Below are 23,469 nucleotides of genomic sequence, written 5' to 3' on the forward strand. Positions count from 1 at the left end.
GTTTTACTTACATCTAAATTGCTTACCAACTCAGCTAAGGATACAGCACAACCTCATTAAATCTATGAAGATTTATTTTTGTCTCAGGAATAACATCTTATTATGTAGCTATTTAATGAGTTGTGAGCTAGCATGTTTTAACAAATCTTTTATCGCTTATTACATTCACTCCCTTGATGGTAATTTCAAAATCTGACCATTAAAATGGGACTCTTTTCACAACTCTTTGATGATGGCACTCAGAACTGTGCACTTCATCTTTGCGTTTGGATTAGAATTGTAAAGGTGTAAATTATAGATCTGGCTTTTATGGGCTCTTATTGATCAGGCTGTTTCATAGGAACTGCAGCAGCTCTGAAAACTTAGCAGTCTAGAATATGTTTCAGCTTTCTTAATTGGGCCACCAGGGTATGGTTAATTTTCAATTTATATTGCGAGTAAGACAAGGTGATGTAATACTTCCTCATTGTACTTGAGTAGCATCGACACTAAAACACCATGATGTGCATTGTAATTCTCAACACACCAGTTACTTGTTGAAGTAGATTGAGAGTTCTGGCTTCATTCACTTTGTAGTTTAGGACAAATTCTGCTTAATACTTTCTGTGTGTTCACTGACTTCCACTGAGACACTAGCTTTGACAAGTACATATGATTGGTCAAAGGTAGCTGGAAAATTCATTCAACATAGCAGTTGTAGAGCAACAAACAGACTAATGAAATGTGCTCATCTTTTTGTGTGTTTGCTGACAGGTCAAAGTCATGGTGCGCATTTCTTCCACGCTTGCCAGAGACACGTCTGAGTCCAGCTCTTTCTTAAAAGTTGACCCCCGTAAGAAGCAAATCACACTGTATGACCCGTTGGCCTGTGGAGGTCAGAATGCTTTCCAGAAAAGGGGCAGCCAGGTTCCACCCAAGATGTTTGCTTTTGATGCAGTTTTCCCCCAAGATGCATCACAGGTATGATCAGAAGAGTTATCTAAGCAGCAGTGTGCACCAGAGCCAAACTGATTTCTGCTGCAGCAGTAGTACTTTCAGAGGACTTATACCAGGGCTGAATTTGGTCTGCCATGTTCATCAATAATGAAATCAGTTTATCAAATTTTAGCTCAATAATGGTGTGCTTTCTTTATTCTTTACTGTAAATAATTTCTCCTAAGATTATACATTCAATAAATGTGCTAAATGGTGCCTAGTAGGAAAATCCTCAATATCAACAAGTTAGTGTATATTATAAAATATTATTATTTGGGGTTTACAGAGATCTGATCAGAACTGCAGTTCTCTATTGTAGTCCTCTATTAACTAAGGGATCAAGGATTATTTTTACAGTGTTCAGTTGTACAGTTTGGAATAGGAAGATGGGGATTTTAATCCACAAGTCTTCATTCATGTGTATATATTCAGATTTCTTATCTTTATTAGACTTTGGTCTGGTGAACTATGCTATCCAAATGGCATGAGGACAGTAAAAGAGTGAAATAATATTGCAAAGTATAATTAGAAAACAGTGCTGCAAGGCTGTCACTGTATTCATAGACTAGACAGAGCTAGGACACAGGGCCATCTGAAGTACTGTCACATCATTGTATCATTGGGTCGGTCCCTCACCCAGTCCTGGTCCAAGCACCTAGCACCTTGCAGACTAACTAACGCCTGGATGCAGTTCAAGGGGCTGGCCTGTGAACACTCCCTTTCTTGGCCCATTTTATTTTCTGTTGTAGAGATAGTCTAGAAATAGCCGTGAACTAGGGTGAATTTACATGATTTGTTGTCAAATGCGAAGTGCTTCCCATCAAGGCCTAAATTGTGAATTCTGACTGAGTTTCATCCACTGTTGTTAAGCAGTTGCTGCAGAAGCACTGTAGACCATTCAGCCTGCTTGAATCTTAAATCCACAAATACCTGGGGTAAATTTCTGTGTTGTACTTCTTAAAATACTGCTACAGTCTTCAGAATGGAGTCTACTGCTGCAAAAAGCTGAGAAGACTCATAATAATGCGAGGTCACCTAGCTAATACCAAGGAGGCTGCTCCCTTTACATTCCTTACCCACATGCTAGTGGAACTGAACTCAGTCCATTATTGAGCAAATAATAGAGCCTGCAAAAATTCCTCAGTGTTGGATTGTTTTTTAATCAAATCTGTATTTTAAAATCCCCTAATTCTAACAAACCAACTACAGCCCCTTACAATATGTGAATTTTTTTAACCCCACAAAGGATGCTGATGCATCAGCAAATGAAACTTACTTGACACAGAACAAAAGTCCTGCTTCACATGCTTACACAAGTAATGTCATTCCCATCAACAGCACAGGTCACATGAATGAGACAAGCAGGATTAGATTTTTTGATACTTCAACATGGTATCTGCAGCATGGATGATATTACTACCCCTTTCTAGTGAAAATAATGATTTTCCTTTCTATTTTTAATGCTTTTATTTTCTTTCTTTCTTTCCTTTTTTTTTTTTTTTTATTTCCCCAATACCTGTGACAGGCTGAAGTATGTGCTGGGACTGTGGCTGAGGTGATCCAGTCAGTGGTCAATGGGGCAGATGGCTGCGTGTTCTGCTTTGGTCATGCCAAGCTTGGTTGGTATTGCTAAATTTCCCTATTCAAGCAGCAAAATGAATATTTTTAACCCAGGATTGCTAGTCTATTAGATTAAGTAAAACAAACTTTCATTTGTCTGTGTATATTAATTGTATTTGAAAGTAGTACACTGTGCATGATCTTGTACTAAATCTTCACCCCTTGCTTACAGATCTATTCACTTTGCTTATTGTGTAAATGTTGGACAGCATGCTCTTTGAAACAGAAGTTACCTTTGAATTATTGCTTCATTTCATCCCTTAAATACTATAGCAATTTTGTCTTGCATTGTCTTCAGTCGTTAATGAATGGTCCAACAGTGCTCTACAGTTTTACAGATATGTGCTTGGTGTTGGTGAGGGTTTGTCCAAATGCCACTTTTATCAAGCTGTGTAAAGGCTGTGAGTATTCACTCAAGTATTTGATGTTTGTGATGACTCTCTTCAAGTGCTGTGACTGGGCACCCAAATAGTTTGATTTATATTCTATTCCCTGATTAGACAATTCACTCATTACCAACTTCTTCCAACCGTGTCTGCAACAAATCTCATTCTAATGGTTAACTGAATGTTACTGTTGGATCAAAACTCACACTTTGGACATGCTTCAGTAGCGTTTCAGGTATTCATGGAAGGACAGTAAAATGGAGAATCATCATCATTAACACACTATTCTTCTGAAATAACTGGATTTTGAGAGTAATGATATGTTTTGTTCATGCTTACCTAATTGTATTTTGAAAGTACTGTGTCTTGAAGGAAGAGGGGTTTATTGCGTGTGTGCAATGATCTCTATTCTTTACTGTCTCAAAGAAACACAGACGTACACATATAACTTAAAAGGATAATTCAGTTTTGCAGGTGGTAAAGAAGATCAAGCTGTATCAGGCCATGATTATCCCAAATTGTAGGCAACAAAACCTGGAGAGCACTGTATGCTGCAATGCAGCCAGGTCTGGTACAATCAATGGAGCATGTTGCCAGTCCAGTTACACCAGAAGGCCCCTCTGGACCAGGCAGGGGTAACACTAGGATGAGCTCTTAGATGTTTAACCCTGCTGTGACCTGCCAAACACAAAATTGCAAATGAGATGGAAAAAGAAGCCACCAGTTAACAGCGTCTCACAAGTGCTACATGTCCTTTAGAGAGGTATCTTAGCTAGGGTTTTCCTGAAGCATGAGTTGAGTCTCAGCAGTTGCTTTGTTAACTGCACCACCACCATTCCACAAACCATGGACATACCCAGACCTTGACACAGACATGTGCATAGAAATATTTTTCTCACTGATCATTTTCCACATAGATTCAACATAAGAAATTAAACATAAGAAATGAAACAAAGTAAAGAAGCCACAAGTACTTGCCAGAAAAGATGTATACCTTTATCATTTCGCTTATAAATTTAGGAGCTTTAGAAAACTTCTCTGAAAACATTATATGTAGTGACACCTAAAGCAGTGTAAGATGTGTCTGTTCTGAATCAGCAATTTTTTACAGCAAAGAAAAGCCAGAGCTATAATTGCAGACTTAAAAAATACCAAACCAGAGGATGGTTTTGACCCAGATGAAATATTAATTGTTGTGGACCCACTTCTGCACCAAGTGATTGCATATAACTGGTTGGTTTTGTGGTTTTTTTTTCTGAATGAAGTTACATCTGTATCATTCTGGGACCAGGTTTATGTCAATCCCAACTCAGCATTTGAAATATAATCTAGTGCTTTGAAGTAAAATGGTATTGAAAGAATACCACACTTACAGTATTTAAAGTAGAGGTTTTTAGAGACCATGGCATTCCTGCTCTGCTCAATTTCCTCCACGATTCACCCACATCATACGCTGCAGCGTTGCAAGGCGAGGGCCTGCAGCACCCTGCCTTGGGAACAGGAGATGTCAGGGGAACGCATGAGGTAATGATTTTTGAAAGCAGCTCAAGATTTCATCTGCATTTTCCATGTCCTCTTTGTCTACCTGCCTATATTTTCCCATTGCTGACTGTCCTTGTTGTAATGAAGTTGTTTTTATGAAGCTGTGCAGGATAATCTCTCTTGGCAGAAGGCTGTGAAGGTCCTGGGAATGATATTATATTTTTTTCATCTCCCCATTCCTGACAGGGAAGTCATACACCATGATTGGGAAGGATGATTCCATGCAAAACCTTGGTATAATTCCTTGTGCCATCTCATGGCTCTTCAAGTTGATCAATGAACGCAAAGAGAAGACAGGAGCACGTTTCTCAGTCCGGATTTCTGCAGTGGAAGTGTGGGGGAAAGAAGAAAATCTGAGAGACCTGTTGTCAGAAGTGGCTACAGGCAGCCTGCAAGATGGCCAGTCCCCAGGTGTCTACCTTTGTGAAGACCCCATTTGTGGCATGCAGGTGAATCCAAGACTCATTTTACACTGAAACAAGTAACATGACCTTTTTTTTTTTTTGAGTTATTGAGATGGTTCAAATTCAAGAACTACCCAGAGCATAAAGTTTATAGACTTGAAAGTGTTTACTTTAAAACATGCAAGAACTTTATGACCTGCAGCTGCAGGGCCATCTGCTCTCCTGGCCTAAATATTTGCACCTCTGGTATAACTGATATTGAGCAGGGGCTTGTGTTTGCAATAAAATGTGAAAACATTCAGTGCAAACAAAAATCTACCTCATTCTTAAAAAAAAAAGAAAAGAAAAAAGTGTAAAACACTTTTTTTACACTCTCTTTTGTAAAACAACAAGCTAAAATATTTACAGTACTGCAAAAATAGCTGTAGGCCATTAGTATGGCTGTTTATTTCTTTATAAACTACATTATTTATAGCATTTCCATTAGCAGTGTTGTAGGGAGCATTAATTGCTACTTATTAATTGCTGCCAAGAAGTAAATTCCTGAGCTGGGTAAGTCAAGAAAAGCTCAAACTCTTAGGTTTGGAGTTTTAGCAAGAATGATTAACTGGCTCATGTATTTTCTGGGTAACCATGAGAAATTCTCAGCAGCCCTATTTCCTTCCCCCCCCCCCGCCCCCCTTCTTGGTTTGAGGGGGAAAAAGGACCTATTCTTTAATTTTGCTGCTTGTGAGGGAGTAAATCTGCTTTTTGTACAAGTAGATGAAGAGGGAGCAAATGAAGGTGATGGAGCTTGAAAACATTCTTTCAGGTTGAAAGGCAAAGCCTGTTCCAGGGTGGGGAATGGAGGGAGAAGGGAACAGACCTACAGGGTCATGTACCCTATATCCAGCTCCAAACATCTAGAGATCATGACTCACATCCACACAACTGTGAGATTTTAAACAGCAAGTAATAAATTTTCTTATCTCTTTGTGGTTTAAGCTTTTTCGGCATACTTAGGTCATATTTTCCATTCTCTTGCATTCTACCTAAGGACTACAAAGTTGTGTTTTGATTTTAAATAACAATTAGGGTTAATTTTCACTTAACTCCTGACTTTAGTGTTTTATGAAATACTTACTGTATCGCAAGAGATCTCACCCTCTGGTATGCAGTAACTGGTGCAGTCTAGTAAATATGAGAGACTTGAGTCTGCACAGCTCCCATTGGGGTGATGGATGGCTCAGTTAAGATCTGAATTCGCATATGTACGTTGCATGTATTACATAACTGCATCTCCTTGCAGCTTAATTCTTTACTAAGGTATTTTAGCACACTAGCAATAATAATAAATATTGCGTTATGGTAGCTTATTTTCATATAGGTACAGACAGTACAGCTATATACGAAATTACTTATTTTATATCAGTGAAGAAGAGGTAGCTCCATGAGACGCCTATGCATCTCTGCATTGTGAAAGACTGAATTAAATTGCAAGGAAAGAAGCCTTTTTATGTGTGCTTACAAGGCATTCTGGAGTCATGTGTCCTACACCTGAATTCTCCAAATCCTCAGATGAAGGGAGGATATTATATTATAGCCATACAAATATGCAGAATCAGCAGTGTGTATAGCAAATGAATGATCGCCATATGTCATACTGTCTGTCACTGGACCTTTCCACATATGCACATTTTCTTGTTGCTTACATTAGTGAGATCAGCCCACAGACTGGCCTGCCTTCTGCTGGCCTTGTTAACTACTTCCTGTCCTCTTCCCTCTTTCCTGAGAGAGCTTAGCCTTCAGCTGTGTCACCAAATTCCAAGCACAGCCTCAGCTTTATCCCTCCTCAGGCTGATTAATGGTCGTAAAGAGAAAACAGAAGTACAGTCTTTTGGAGAACTTAACTGTCAGCTATATTGTATAGCAGGAGAACAAACCCCGTGAACGGGGAGTTCCTTGTTGTTTTTATGCCAGACAAAACAAGTCTATCCTATGGGCCATGGGCCAGTTCTATGTACTGCCAAAACTAATGCCATCAGATTACACAGTCACGTGTCCCTTCTACAGACAAACTAATCATAGGTGCCATGAAACATGCAGGCATTCCTAACATTAGGAGGGGTTAATAATATCTGCCCTCCCATGCTGTCTGTCACTTTGAAGAGTTAAGAGCAGGCTGCTGACAGGGATTGAAGTCCAGCAAATGTGAATGTATGTACATTACCTGCCTTGTTCCATTTAGTGGATTGCCCTGGCTTGCGAGCAGGTGCATAATAAACCTGTGGTATGAAGGGGCAAGGAAAAGGCTTCTCTTCTGTGCTGCTCCTCATATGCCATGGGGCAGAACACAAACACAAACTTCAGTCCTGCTATTTTTGAGATTTATCTGTGGACTGCTTCCTTCTAACACTTTCTGAAGGATAACACGTAGCCCTGCCTCTGCTATTTTCCACCAGCTGATGAGTTTCAGATTGACATGTCTTCCACAATATTTTTCCCCCTTCTAACCACAAGGGCTCCTGGAGGGCATGTTACTGCCACTGCCAGTGTCAGGAGGGTCTCATTCCATTGGGTGCTTCCTCCTTTTCGGTCCCAGGAGAAGCGAGTGTACCCACACCGTGTGTTGATTGCGGGAAGTTGTCTGGCGGTGTTTACCTGTGTGGGAGTTTCTCAGCCATTTCTCCCTGGTGTTAACTGCAGCTTCAGAACCAGAGCGAGCTCCGCGCCCCTACGGCAGAGAAGGCCGCCTTCTTCCTGGATGCCGCCATCGCCTCCCGCCGCAGCAGCCAGCGGGACTGCGATGAGGAGGATCACCGCAACTCCCACATGCTCTTCACCCTGCACATCTACCAGTACCGCATGGAGAAGAGCGGCAAAGGCGGAAGTAAGCTGTCCTCTTGCTCCTCTCTGCCTCCTTCAAGCCTGCCTGCAAACTGGGCCTTCAAACAATGTTCTTTAGTGGTGAAAATTAGTTCTCCATTCTGCATGCAGTGGGGCCACTTATACCAACAGACTGTCCACGTGCCTGGCGAAGACCTTCCAAAGGCTGTTAAAGGCCACTGGGGATTATTACCATCATTTGTCAGTTTAGTTGCTCTTGTGGAGATACTGGCAGTTCTCAGCCCTGTGTGGGCCTCTGTATCTGGAAAAAAAAAAAAGGTGCTTTTCAAACTGGCTTTTATTATTATCTTTATAGATAGCGTTGAGGTCATGGATTAAAATATTGTGGTGACTGGAATTCCTTGCCACCCTTATGTTAACTGTTCCTCTTTGGCACCTAAATAGGGCAGTGTGTGTGGAAGCTGACGTTGACAACCCATAAACTATACCCTTTCTTGGAGATACGTGGTATTTTAGTTGCTGGCCCAACTGTGTGTGTGCAAAGGACTCTTATGGTTCTTTGTAAAGGGTCTGGATTTTTCAGATAGGCTTGCTCCCTCTCTTTGCCATGTATACTTTCACTGGCTTTTGTCTTTATTTCCATATCCCACTTTTAAATGAGGAAAAGGTGCTTCCATATCTACATATATATTTTTGTAATTTTCAAAGCTTTCATTTTTCTCACACCATTTATATTTTTTATTATATTTGTCTTCTGTTTCAAGTCTCCCAAATTGTTTATGACTGCAGATATACAGAAAGGGATTTTTTTTTAGTAAATTCCAATGATAAAAGATTTGTATAAGAAGTGCCCCTGCTGAAGAAGAAAACTCTGACATTAAAATTCTTTTTTTTTAAATAATCATTTTTTTACAGGGAAAAATGTTTGTTTGAAAGACACCAGAAACATCTGCTTCTTTAAATTCATGGGCTTAAGTAATTCTGCAGAAACAGCATATGTTTCAGCTCCTGGCCCTGCATAGGTTATTAGTAATAAGGAATAGATTGCAAGGCATGATGTATAGTGGGTGATCACCACTGCAGTATTAATGTCTAATGTTTAAATGAAGAAAATTTGCATTGACTGTACTTAACAAGAGAGAAAAACAGAAAGTTGCTCTAAATGGAAATGTGGCTTGCATGTGTTTAAGTAATAACCCCTGTGGAATTGGCAGGCAGAAATCTCAATTAACTAAAGGTTTATTAATTAACCACCCTGCGGCGGAAAGGAAGACAGTGAATACTCAAACAGACTGGTTTATAGGAATAAAATGGCTGATTTTGAGGGAATAATTATTGCAATTATTTAATGTTCCATACTTTTTACTATACAAAAGTACATGTACACACAGTCCTTCTCTACTACTTTCAAATACCATTAATAAAAGGGAAAATATTATTTTCTTGTGGCTATAATTTCAGAAAAAGAAGACATGATCCTGTTGGATTAGAATATGGCATGCTTTGCCCACTGCCTCTAGTTATATCTTTGTCTCGTGGCCATACCATACTCTTGTCTTCAAGTTCCCATATCTGAGTGGCCTTACAAGCTAGGCTGTGTCAGATCCCACTGATAATTGAATGAGGGGGAATTCCAGCTGCTCAGAAAGGGTGCCTAGTGATTATCACTGTCTCCTGCTATAATGAAGGACTTCTCGGAAAAAAAACCCCCATGAAGATAGTGGAGATATATAGATTCCAGTAACAGGATTAAAAAAGGACAGGAAGAAGGGGAAAAAAAAAGAAACACAGCTTCTAAGTGATAAGAGGTTAAAGGGCTGGATAATGTGTGATTTTGGTAAAAAATGACTGTTAGAATAAGGCATTGGTACTGTACTTACCTCCTTGTTAGATTCATTACCAGGAATGTCATGAAGCAGGCTTAGCACCATTGAAATAAATGACATTGTGGCAGAACTGGCTCACTGTCATTTTTCAGCTGTCAGCTCTGCAATATCTCTGTGACCATAGACAAAAAACCACGTGTTAGGATGTTCCACTTCTTTCCTCTATAGTAGCCAGGCACATTAGTGGAGAATTTGCCTAACAAATAACTTCATTTTCAGATCAATCAAGTGGATCTACAATCTTAGAAATGTTACTTCAATGTGTAAATTAAGTAAGAAAGAAACAACCAGTATGTTACCTTATTCAGGATTTCCTCAAGCTGTATAATAGGAGTATATGTGGAAACAATATGACTGAGCTTTTGAAAGGTAGTGATTTCTTCCATTTTCTTTTGTTTCCCTGACATCTGGTAATCTTAGCAACAGCAATATTTATTATATATGATTCAGTAAAGTCACCTATGGTCATTTGCAGTAGCAACCAAATGCATTTCTTTGTTTTTCTAAATAAATGATTGCGAGTGACTCAAGTAAGGTAATTTCAGCCTTCTGAGGACAGTGGTCTTAGAGGACTCAGGGACTCTTTAAGGGTTTTAAGGACTCTTAGATGGGAGACAAAGGTCCTCCATGATCAGTTCAGAGGTGCAGATGCCTTACCAGTTCCCCAAGGCAGCCTAACTTTTTCCATTGAGTGCAGGAGCCCACAGTGTGTGTGGATACTTTCTTGTGAGGGGAATACATAGAAGTTCAGTGTTGCCTAACACCTGATATAGCTGAAGAACTAACAGGACTTTAAAGCAGCAGAAGTCACTGTATTTTAACAATTGCTGACAGATACTGGATACATTTTTGGAATGCTATTCTCAAATCCCACAGTACAAATCACTCTCACAGGAGGTCTTCTGTCTTCTTTCATCTTCTCTCTTTTTTCTTACCAAGTGTGCAAGTTGAGATCCTGTGTCAAAATGGCTGTGAATTAACTTGCATAGAGGTAAACTCAGATGTGAAAGTATTTCTGCTTCTCTTTCAGGTGTGTTTGTGTCCTCATGTATTGCTATTACCTTTTGAATTAAGAGCCTAGTAATAAAACTGCCTTTTCCTACAGATTGCTTCTAAACTAGCTCTTGAGAATGGGGAGGAGTGGTCCAAGATCAGATGCAAAAAACTCAGCTAGGAAATTGTCTTGAGGTAGTAGAGAGCTAGAAGCACTTCTGTAAAGTCTACATCGGTCCCACCCTGGATTCATAAGGAACCATAGACTTTTAAAGAGAGCAAATATCTATTCATCTTGGTGTTTCAATGGTTGGGTAGCATATTTTCACTCTGAAAGTAGTGTGTTGATACAGAGTAAACAAGAAAAAAACCATAAAGATCTATTGCCAGTTTTACAGAAACTGCTTTTGGAACAGAGGTGCTACTTCAAAATCCATCACCCGTGGCATGGCAAACCTTTTCTTAGCTGAAATGATACTGTGAAAGAATATAGGCTTGAAGAAAAATTGAACATCCCACAGATGCCACAGGTTCTTCTTAAGATACAGTATTTAGGGTGGGAAAAATAAGAGAAGTATCCTTACTCGCTAAGCAGGAATTCCCAGCCTGTATTTCCCAGACAGAGAAACAGTAGTGACAGAGAGAGAGAAACAGAGCGAACTCAGGTACAGGCTAATAGAGCTATATTTAAAAAAATATAGTCACATTGGTCACTCTCACGGAGCTAAGCCTGTAGGAGTGGGTGAGTACTCAGCAATTCTTAAGCAAGACTGGAGTAGGCAGCAATGTCCAACAATGTACAGCCATAAAGGATGACAGGGTGTTAGCAGGACCCCTACAGCTGTGTCTGCTAACAGGAATTAGGGAAGGCTTCTGGGTTGTTTCCTCTTCACAAGTCATGGTGAGTCTTTTGCTTTCATGGGAAGCTGCTTTTGGAGGCCCACACTAACTGTCTGCTTTCTTTGTTCATGGCAGTGTCTGGAGGTCGCAGCCGCTTGCACCTTATTGACCTGGGCAGCTGCGTGAAAGTGCTCAGCAAAAGCCGTGAGGGGAGCTCTGGCCTCTGTCTCTCCCTGCCAGCACTGGGCAATGTCATCCTTGCCCTTGTCAATGGAAGCAAACACATCCCGTACAAGTAAGTGGTGGTCTGGGTTGTGCCTAATGAGATGACGCTTGAAAGCAGTTTGTCTGTCTGGGCCTGAGGCAGACTGGGGTAAGGAGGAAAACAGTCTGCTGGGGTCAATGCAGCCCTCTTGAGCTACAGCAAAAGCTGCCTGAGGTTCAGTGACACCTGATCTGACCTTACACCTGGTAGCTACACTGTGCTTGACAAATAGGTTTCAAAGGAAGAAGCCTGCTGAAATAGGACCCAGGTGGCTGAAAGAGCTTAAGGTTTGAAGCTCAACATATTAGGGTTTTGTTTTCTGTGACTGTTCAAAGATTTTTTTAATGTTTCAAAGCATGTGAGAGCATTTCATATTTGTTCCAAGGAGAGGAACATTGCTGCCATAATGCAGCACTGTAGAGAAAATTATCTTGCTGTCCATTGTATGGAGTTTACTTTCTTGGAAATACATGTCACAATGAGCATGCATGTTTGTCATGAGATTCCTTCTGTGGTCTAGGGTTACTTTGCATTTTATTTTTGCATGGTTTGAATCTCAGCTTCTCATTTGCAAAAAAGAAGTAGTCCCTATTTGCCAGAGTAGACCAGTGGCCTTTGCTGCTGCAGGTGGCTTCTGGGAAACGAGAGGAATTGCTCACCTAGTGGGTATGCCTTGAGCTCATTTCTCTTCATCACTGCCTCGCCCCATGTGTCCTGGGGGTGCAGGTCTGAGAGAAAGCTTGGATTCATTACCCAGCCCAGGCAGTCACACCACCTTCCTATGGAGAAGTTTCTGATTTTGTGGCCTGTATTGCATTTCTCTAGCCTAGAACCTAGGGAGTAGCAACTAGCATCATGGGAATGGCTTCCAGTAGCATCTTGTAATCAAACTGCCAATTAATGTCACCATTCATGATGGACAGGTGTATGACATCAGGAGTTAGGAACAACAGGATGACATGGAGAAAGAATCAGGTCATCCACAGAGCAATGTTTCAGTCCATGCATTTTACCCTTTTTAGCATTTAAAAGGCTGCAAATATGATTATTTTCACATGTTCATTCAAGATTGCTTCTTTGGTTTTGTCTTCATTTTGGAAAATAAAAATGAATTGAGATTGGTTATAATTCTATTTCTCTTCCACCCTTTATTTAAAAGAATTATTTGGCAGTCTGGACTTAAAACACACTTTCTGGAAATATTCCCATTCCTGGAGCTCAATCAGATGGGAATTCACTTAATGACTAACCAAATTTCCATGTATAAACATTCATTAAATGTTTCATGCATCATGCACCTAGGCATAGTGTGAAAACAGCTTGAATTCTGCCCTTCACAAAGTGTAACTCAAGCAATGCTTATCGAAAACCTGTATTCCTTCCTGTTGGATTTTATGGATTGAAGAGAAGGTCACCTGTAGGAATACAAAAGATGGCGTTAGTGATGCTTGCTGGGCTAGAACTAAGCATACAGGGGATAGTTACCAAATACAACAATTGTCTTTCCTGGCAATGACTGACCAGGAGAAAAGCATTATCAAACACATCTTCTACTTGCTGTGTGTTCAATTTCTTTTTGCTGTGACTCCCAGCTGTTGCACTTCTAAGCCTACACAGCCAGAGATGTCTGCATGTTTTCTCATCAATGTCTGTACTGCTGAAAGAAGATCAAAGCTCTCTTCAGGCCACAATCCCCTCTTGAATTCACTCCTAATAAGAATTCTTCCTATAAGAAGATATCAGAGTATAAATAAGTGGTTGGTCATCTGTAAATCATAGGCAATGTCCTGTTTATAAGAGGACTTTTAAAATAAAATTTGAAAAATATACTGGCATATTTTGGAGAAAACTTTTTCTTCTTGCTGAGAAGAATCCAGAAAGCATTTTTTCCTGTGAGCGATGGAAGTAAGAGTTTTGGAGGCTGGATGAGCACAGACACCATTATCTCAGTGATCTGGCAGTACAGGTGTGTCCTGCTCCTTGCTGCACTGTAGAAGAGGCTGAGTACCCCACAGACAGAGGTGATATGTGTTCAGTGGCACCTCTTGTTTAGAGCAGTGACTAGCCTGTCTAGCTGAGATAATTCCCCTTCCTCTTAGGGGTGTTCTCTTTCACTGCTAAGTATAAAATTTTATTTTTGTTAATTGCCTTTTTTGAGTGGGACCAAAGGAAAACAATGGAAGTGTTTTCTTATGTGACAGCTCTGTACATTGTGTGTGGCCTCAGTAAATTTCCACAGAGCAGCAGACAAAATGGAGCATCTTTTCTATATCTGAGCTATTAAACAGCCATTTAGTATTTTATGGCAGCCTGTCAGTAGGCACTGCATGGCTTCCTGGGAGCCTGGGAACTCACAGGGCATAGGTTTTCTCTTACTGCAGAAATTTGGTTCTCTAAACTTGGAGAGGCTGCAGGCTCTTAAATTCGCTTCAGTTTTGTATCCAGCTTTATCTCCGCAGGTAGTAGTTGTAGGGAAAAGCTTGCTCAGATTCATAGCTGGCGTAAGCAGATGTCACTGCATTGCCTTCAGTGGTCTCTGTGTTTGTGCCAGGGATGAATTTGCCTCTCCACCTGCAGTCTGTATGAAAAACACATGCTGTTTTTCAGCACATGTTGCTTTTCTTTAATTTTTACCCATAAGGCTAAGCCTTGGAAACCATTCAATTGGAATCTTACTCTCTTGGGAAGAGCCCCCCATATACTCCCACTTTGGGAGTAGTAACAAAGATAGATACTAGCTTTAGCAGGAACTTGTCTACTGAAGTTGTAAGAAAGTAATGTAGAAATTCTCAGACATCAAATGATGTGGTTTGATATGGTTTGGGGGATCTTGTCTTGTTTTCAAGTCAAATTTCACAGAGGTCTGAAGAATGGACAAGAATCCCTATACTGGGGAAATGCGTGCAGCTAATGAGTTACCAGACCATGATTTCTGGGAGTTTGTATCTTTCATATATGTACTTCTAATCTCTCTCTAATATCTCAGTGTCTTTGTCACTATTATTGTCACTGTTTCCAGACCTATTTTGAATCTTAATAAGCACATTGTTCTGTCATGGTATGAACCACTAAGTTCTTCCAGCTCAGTGTGTTATATAAAAATAGAATTTTTATTTGACTTAAATACATTGCCATTTTATGTCACCAGTTTCTTTTGCTCTTGAGGTGTGAGCAAATCCTTCAGAAGACTGGGAAAGAATTATTTTCTCCATGGGAATGTCAAATATCTTCAAAAAAAAAAAAAAAAAATGGAAAGGGGCACTCACAAGCTCAAGGAAGAGCAAGGGAGTTAGTTCTGGCCTGACCAAATATGGTTGGGCTTAGATCTGCTACAGAAGGGTTTTGCTAAGATGCAGTAATTGTTAGTGCCATTTGATGTTTTTAAAAGAATTTCAGTTTTATATTAGTGCTGCATTATCTGCCTCTGATTTCCAAGATGAATGTGTTTTAAACCCTCAAATGAACACCCATTTGCACAAACTCCAATACTGGTTTATACAGCTCACTATTCAAAAATTACTCCAGTTGCTAGGCAACATGGGTGGTGATAATTCATGGTAATGCTGTTTTGGAAATAATCATTTTTATGCATTTTAATGACTGTGAGAATGTAAGAAAACTGTTTAGAAAAGTGCAAGGCTGTATGAATTTCTCTTCCAGAAATTGTTGCTTGTTTTATTTAATAGGCTTCTCTCTTAATGTGGTATCCCAATGTGCTAGTATTTGCAGAGGCATCCTGTATTTTGAACTACATGCTTATGCTTATCCAAGGAGGGAGTCTTGTCTGTCAAATAGATGGGTGTGAGTTAAAAGCATGAATTTTATTCTTGGCACTTCTGCTTCTCTGTCATATGTTTGTTTTCCTCCCAGATCTTACATGCTGGTATTGCTTTTTTCAATCCTCTCTGCAGAAAATCAAATTATATTAAGTGACTGGTGCAAGGTTGTACAAGAGGCTTCATGGCAGAGCCACCATGTTTTAAGATCTAATCTAATGTTTAAAGCATGGGTTTCTATTCTTTCTTTCTGCATGACCTTTGGAAAATAATTTATTTAGGTGTTTATTTCTTTATTCACGTTTATAAAACTGAAGTAGAAAAAGTTCAAATAGGATTTTTAAAGGGCATTCAGAGTTGACAAAAAGCATTACATACTTTTTCACTATTGCTAGGACTCTGTTACCCTATTTTTGCCCTTTCTTTAGAGTTAAGACTCACATAAATAGTCCTAATGGCATGCAGAATCTGAGGGGTTTTTTGGTCAAAGGTAGAATATTATTGCTTTTAAGTAAAGAGAAAAAGGAAAGTGTTGGATTATGGTGTTGTGGTATACTAGTCTAAAGAATGAGTTGTATATCAGATGTTTTCTTTAAATTGTTAGTTAATTATTGGGGAAAGAAAATGAAAATGGGGTTTGGATGGATCCAGTACCTCAGTTTCGTTTCTTAGTTAGATGGATGTATCTATCTGCAGTTGTTTCCTCTTTGTAAAAGCTATGTGTGAGAAGAACTGAAAAGCCAGGTATCTTTTGTTTATATACCTGGCCTTTGAATTTTTAGCTGGAGTTATATTATTTTTCTCAGAAAATACATTAGCGGAAAATTTTCAGGAGGAGATAAGGCCAGCTAAAAATCAGTTCACAATATGGTTCTTGGACTATAATTAATATTAGTACTGGAGTTTTTATCCTTATTTATGAGCTTGTACTAAGTCCTAGCTTTGTTGGATTCACACAACCATGTCTGCTTACTAGGTATAAGAATTTAATGACACATTTGAACTATATGGCAAATGAGCAATCTATTTAATGGTTACTTCATCAGCACCTGAAACTAGAATTTTTTTGTTTTGTTTTTCATTAAGAAATTTCAATCACTTTTAGTCTCCACTGCTTCATCTTTGTCTTCTATTCCTTAGTTTTGCACCTCCTCAATGAGAATATGGTACAAAGACCACAGAGAGCCTCAGAAAAAAAAATCTGGTGTGCCCTTCAGAATCTCTCTGTGTTAATTTAATATTGTACATACTAGAAGTAGACAAAAAACTGTTTTGATGTTTTACTTGAGGAAATGTGAGAACAGAAGAAGGAGGGGAAACGAGGACATGAGAGACAGCTGAAACAGAATCACGGGGCTGGGAAATGGCCCGAAATGAATGGGAAAGCTCAAAGAGGCACTGAAATTATGTGTAGAGGAGAGAACAATCCACAGAGAGGAACTGGAAAGCAAAAAAGGAAGAAGAAATGAGCCTATTCAAAAAGAGAAATAAGCCTAAGAAATACCCCTGAATGATCCGATTGTAGGAGAGCATAGGAGAGTGGTCAATGGACATTTTGTTGAATGTGAAATAGTTCCTAATTAGCTATCAAAAACATGGTCTGCTCAGGAACAAAGTAATTTTTCCCTTGATGTTTTCAGCCAGGTCATGTGGACTAGAACCTTGGCTAACAGACACAAGCCACTGGAGCAATGCCACCTTATACCAGCAGAGGACCTGCCTTAGGTGCATGCTCTTTGACACTGAGCAAGTGCAATGCAGTTGCCTGCAAAAGCACTGAAACTGTCAGCACGTGTATAATGAGGACTTGGAGCATCTGGAAATTACGTTCACCTCTGGGGTTTTTCTGTATCTGATAGTTTACTAGGTTGAATTTCTGGCAATTTCCTTCTTTATTCCAGGGAACTACATCAAGTAGATGGAATCAGGTATGCACAGTCTGTGAATGTAGGAAAACTTCTTGCATTTTATTAGAGTAATTTAATCAGCAGCTCAGGAGCATGCAGATGACAGGTTTGCATGCTCCAGCAATTGCTGTTGTAGTGTTCATCAACGATGCACTTTATTGTAGGATAGTTTGTATAGCTGATAGTGCAGATTTGAGCTTTGTCTGCACACGTCTTACAGCATTGTGTTTCATCATCAAGTTAATGAGAGTTAGTAGACAAAATCCTCAAAAGAAAAGCTGCAGTGGAGCTGCCATTCCCCAGCTTTGAGTTTTCAACTCAGTCCTGCCAGTGTGGCAGTGTGACAGTAATTGGAGCAGTGGTGTCTGTGAACATGTGTAGTGGGTTTAAGTGGCTATGTTGCATTCACTGAGCCTGAACTCCTGGTGCACCAGTTTTACAAGAGACCTCGGCTGACAAACTCCGGTCTGCACAAGCATTCAAGTGAGAAGAATCAGGCCTCATGAAGTATCTCTTTGAATGCTCTTTGAACCACTCAGCAAATTAGTACTTTATGGATACTGTAACAAGCAAATAATGATGGACTGCAAAATGAAATGAGAAGGGAAGTGCTGTGGTTTATAGTCAGACTTAACAGCAATTACTAATTGCATTTAAATAGCCATTCCTATGACCAGCAGATAGCTGCATCACGGAAGGACACTACTTTGGTCTCGGGCCAGCACAGATGTGAATGGTAATGAACAAGCAATCCAGTAGTGTGCAGTTATTCCTGAAATATAGCTTGAGTGGAACCCAAATAGGCCATTGTGGTAATTTCATACAAAAATTAATCTGTACTTAATTCATTAAAATACAATTTTGAACCTTCATTCGGGGTATCCAGCAGTTTATTTTCACCTGTTCCACCACTGGTTCAGGCTCAATTGAACATTAATACATTTTCTCTCATAGAAATGTGGTTATAATTCATTTCATGTATAATTGAACAATTTTTAAATAGTCATATCCTTGGAATAACTACTCCTTGTACAACGCAGCAAATTATCAAAAAGCATGTAATAATTTTTATTAGACTTACTTCACATTTTTGCTTATCTCCAGTTTCATGAATAGTTGCATACAGACATGATGTGTTAAATTAAATTTCATTTCCCTATTGATCCTTCTTTGCTTTACAAAACCAGTGTGACTCAGAGCAAAAGACATTCCACTGCAGTAGACCAAAGAAAATAGCTTTTCTATTTATCTGCCAGTATATAGCTGCTTGTTTGGAGTTGTGCATCTCATTGCTGAGAAAAGGTTACAGACTGCAGAGAATTTAAAAGAGAAGCAAGAAGAATTATGAATGGTCTGAAATGAAAGGGTTTCTCACCTGGAAGGACACTGTGACAGAAATAAAGCTTCATAGCTTGCAGGGAAAAGGGGAAAAGGAGGCTTCTGAGAGAAGAGATGACAACTACTCTGTAGTGTTTCAAGGATGTGAATACACACGGGAGGAGAAAATTGCTTCTGGTGAGACAAAGTGGCAAAATGATTTCTTATTTTTAAGTAATGACATGGAGGAATATAAACTTTAAAGCATGCTAACAGGGGTTCCTATTAGTGGAATAACTACCCAAGAGCTGAAGTGAACACTTGGTTGGTAGAATCATTTAAAAGCAAAATAAACTTGTAACTAACAAATATCCACTACCAGTTACATAAGAAACGGTTTAAGATGGGCTATTAAGGGCTAGGTTTATGCAATTTCAGTGCAGAGTTCTGGGTCCAAATCTTTGACAATTTTCAATAGCTGTACTTCCTTTTGATAATTTATCTTTGTCCATGATTGTAAAGTGTCTGCACATGGCTGGCAGTTATATAAATAAACAATAAAATGTGTTCTAGTGTGTCCACTAGAATCATCTCTGCTTTTAGGAACCTGGAAACCAGTGGTTGGATGTATTGTTACACTTGCATCACGTCAAAGAATTCCAGAAAGTCTCAGTGGTGTCTTTCTCAAGACCCTACCCTAGCAGGGATATGGACTGCCCAGTCCATTTCTGTGCCAGATGATTTAACTCAGTTAACCACTTTTTTTCCTTCATCATCTAGTTACACTTTTTTTTTAAGGTCTCTTTCTCTTTGAATTGCAAAATCAAGTTCTCCCAGTGCTTGATCCAAAACTCAGTGGAAATCAATGGAAATCTTTTTACTGGGATTTGGCTTAAACCCACAGATTAGAAAACATGCTTATATCTAATTAGATGAGATAATCCTCAAATCCTTGCTAAGGGATATTTCATGTTCCGTATTTGATGATTAACAGCTTATTTGTTGAAAGAGCCGGTATGTGGTTCAGTGTTATGTAATGTTGAGTTTGTTTGGAACTGCAAGGGACATAATTGATGGAACTGGTGAATGTGAAAACTGCACAAGGACAATAATCTACTGATTGGTTGCAGATGGGTCTGTGACCATGGATTTGGAGCTCAAGAAGTTTATACAGAAACTTGCCACATAAATGGGGATTTGAGACTACTGAAGTGGCACAAGAAGGACTATTTTCTTTTCCTCTTCAGTGTATATAAATAATATTTGGGACCTTAACTTAAAAATAAACATTACCTGTGCTTACATTTTCTGGGAAAATAGTTGAACATTTTTTCTTCAAACTCCTTCTTTTCTTGGGCTCTATTTGACATCACCCTCTCAATAGAGTGACAGGCCCTAGAAGCTTTAAAGAGAATTGTGTGGTTGTAAGTGGAGGATACTTCAGCCAGTTTGCCTTATTGCTTCAAGAGTATTTGAATGGCATTACAACTGCAAGATGTTTTTTCACTGAAGTTGTTATTTTCATAACACATTTGAGAGTAAAGCAAGGAAGATAATCCTCTTGTGCTCTTCAGATACCAGATTCTGCTGCATGATCAAAGTTTTTGACTGGTGGTTGCCTCCAGGTCTATACACAATGAGCAGATGTGAAGTGGATTTTTTAAAATATGCATTGACTTTTTAGATTTAAGCAGGCTGGTTAGAACTGTCTTCTGAAATATGAAAATCACCTCTCTCGTGCTGCAGGATGAACCTGCTAGATTATTTTAATTCTTAAAATATTTTGTTTATAAGTGCCATCCAGGTGACATGTTTTCCAGCAATATCTGACAAGACTCAGTAAAATTAATATCAGACAGAAGACTTAACTGTTTTAGCTGTATTTTCTTTTAGCTTTGTTTTGCCTTATCATCCCATCAGAAAAAATGTTCTACCTGCTGTATTTAAAAGTACTACAATTTAAAATTTTTTTTCAATGGGTTATTTTTGAGAGATGGTGGAATTTACTAAATTGTTTTCTCCCTATTCCTTAGTTCATGCTCTTGGAAACAAAACCTCACTCTCCTTGAAAATCAATGACAAAATGTATGCCCACACTGTCAGAAATATCAGCCCTTGTGGCTCCCTGTGGTACAGCTGGTTCCAGAGAGCAGAGAGCTGTGCAGCAGAATGGTGGTGGCAGCTGTTTTGGGTGTTGTTACAGACAGATATGGCTCAGCTCAGGGACAGCAGAGAACACAGGAGGGGAGCCCCTTACAAGGTGAGCTGTTAAAAGCACCTCATCATCTCTGCAAATGGGACTTGAATCTCCTTGGAGCAGTCTTCTAAGGATTGCACACAATTTTCATGTCTGCCTCCAGCTATAAATAGAGTAGCAGAATCTTTTATGCTCCTAGACTATGTTCCCTCTCTCTTGCAAACAACAGTTTTCACAGGCTCCGAGTGAAGTGTTTTGAAGTTACATGCCTGTGCAGGAGGACAGGAATTAGATGCAGTATCCAGATCTGCTACCCAGCTGGCATGTATACATAACAAACAAAAATGGTTTCAAAGGTATGGTGTTGGAGAAATAACTGCACTTTTTCCAAGAGGGAGAGAGTGTTCTAGGAGCTCTGTGTTCTCAGTCAGATCATGCCAACATGCTCCTCCTGAATCCCAGTCTTCTCTCTCATGTGGGGACATTACTGGTGTGATGGAGGACAGTTCTTCTCATGTGAGAGGAAACTGAGAGTAACTGCTGTAGTTGTAGTAGTTTACACTGATGTATAAACTATTGGGAGAGTGAGGGGCTGATGGAGGATCAAAGCTGAATAAGATTTGACTCTGAAAATACATGTGAAAGAGAACCTGTTGGCACCCTACCACACTGTACTCCAGTGAGATTTGTGAAACACTCCTGTTTTTCTCAGTTAATGTTGGGGCTGCTTACTGTGGAGTGGGTTTTACAGAAAAAGTGAGGGTGTGCTTTGGTAACTTTTAGAATCTTTGCATTATACAGAATACAAAATAAGCCTGTTAAGCTGGTAACAGATTTTCTGTTCTCTTGTTAGGTGACTGCTGCCATTTTGGATGGGTATGTTCTGTGCAGTGGCATTAGATTCAGTGGCTTTTATTGGTTTTGAGCTACTCTTGATTTCAGTCTGTCATGGCTGAAACCAGGACACAGTCCTTTGTGAGCTCCTTTGCTTGGAATCGTTTGTGTGTGTCAGATGTAAAAATCAAGTAGGTTACACAAGTGGTAAAGTCCTTTGTGTCCATTTGCAGGTGCTGTGTCCATTCTCCTCACACTCTTCTCAGTGCAGGGAGCCTCATGGCAATGAGGATGTTGTTTGCAGGAAGTGTCTGGCTGCTGTGAATCTGAATGTACATGCTCCCAGGGACTGTCACTTTCTCCCCAGCAGGGTCAGGGACATAATGCTTCTGTGGCACTGCAGCAGAACTCATCTGGTCTCTGGTGATATCACAACCACGTATGTTAGGTGTACTCTGAAAATTGGAATGGATTTTTTCATCCTCCCAAGAAAATTCATAGTTTCTCTGAAAACACTATTATATCACACCCATGCAAAAGATAGTATAAATAAATTTTTAATTCCATTGGCCAGGTTCCATCCATCAATGGTGCTTCTCTGTGGAACAATACCTGATTCTTTTAAGGAATCTGAGCATCACACTAGTAGCTGTTCTGGTACATAATCATAGGCAAAACCCTGCTGCTTCTAAACGTGTTCCTCCCATGGAAGAGCAGAGAACAACAGGTAACTGAAGAGAGTAACAACAAAACATCACATCTTTTCAACAGGCAGCATTTTGCTGTGGGCTATGAATAAAGAATGTTGCAGGCTGTGTATGAACTTATAGTAAGTTAATATTCAACTCCAACAGTAATAGTGTGGGTATGTGAGAGTCATTTTGGCTAGTGATTAGACATCTATCTTATAGATTAAACAGCTGTATTACCTCTCTATTGGAACTAAAGTTCAGAACACAAATGACTTTCTTAATAATTTTGTGTTCATATTCATATAGATATAAAACCAGTAACTGTGTGCTTCATGATAAGTGTTAACAGTGTATTGTTTCACCTAAATTAATCTCTCAGAAATGTAAAATACCAGATGTTTCCTACTAGTATCTAATCTGTAACCCATATTAGCTAATGAATTCTGTATTCTTCCTTGTGTATTATCCATTAATTGTGCCACTAACTGAAGCTTCATATTAGCTCCTTTTAAGACTGCATAATTTGAAAGTACTTTTTCATTTCGCCATAAGCCAACCAAAAAGTCTTACCAATGATTTTTGCCATAAATACAAAGGGACTTACCTAACATAGAGTTAAGTATTCTATGATGACATTGTAAGTTATATGCTGCTCATATTATCTTTCAATGCATTTTGTAGTGCCTGAATACGTGAGTAAACTTTCCTTGGTTAACCTCATAGTATGCAATAGGACCATCTGTACAGTGCTCTTTCCTTCTGGCTCCTTTATTATAGTGAAGGAACATCTCCCAACCCTGTGGTCTGATTATGCTCATATTGAAACATTTCTGGCACTTAAATTTGAAAACCTTTGCATATTTATGTAGAGAATATTCTTTTGGGAGATTTAAAAATCTGGGCAGAGTGGCAGATCTTCACTCCTTTTGCTGTACAGGTTCCAAGAAGGGCAGTCATGAGGGATTCTTGCTCCTTCCTCAACAGGAAGAAAAAATCTCTATTGCCATAT

The 23,469-nt window shown here is 39.4% G+C and overlaps 1 protein-coding gene across 1 annotated transcript in view; it reads left to right on the forward strand.

The window, feature by feature from the left end:
• KIF26B (kinesin family member 26B) overlaps positions 1-23,469 on the forward strand; it is a 286,178-nt gene that overhangs the window by 217,836 nt on the left and 44,873 nt on the right. The window contains exons 6-10 of the mRNA XM_042023023.1: positions 754-960; positions 2,501-2,594; positions 4,710-4,972; positions 7,613-7,796; positions 11,608-11,767. Of these exons, the coding sequence (XP_041878957.1) occupies positions 754-960; positions 2,501-2,594; positions 4,710-4,972; positions 7,613-7,796; positions 11,608-11,767 (908 nt within the window). The remainder of the gene's footprint in view (positions 1-753; positions 961-2,500; positions 2,595-4,709; positions 4,973-7,612; positions 7,797-11,607; positions 11,768-23,469) is intronic.

The sequence above is a fragment of the Corvus kubaryi genome, unplaced genomic scaffold (assembly GCF_017639235.1).
Source record: "Corvus kubaryi isolate FWS band 111438036 unplaced genomic scaffold, C.kubaryi_AGA036_p1.0 37232, whole genome shotgun sequence".
NCBI classification, from domain to species: Eukaryota; Metazoa; Chordata; class Aves; order Passeriformes; family Corvidae; genus Corvus; species Corvus kubaryi.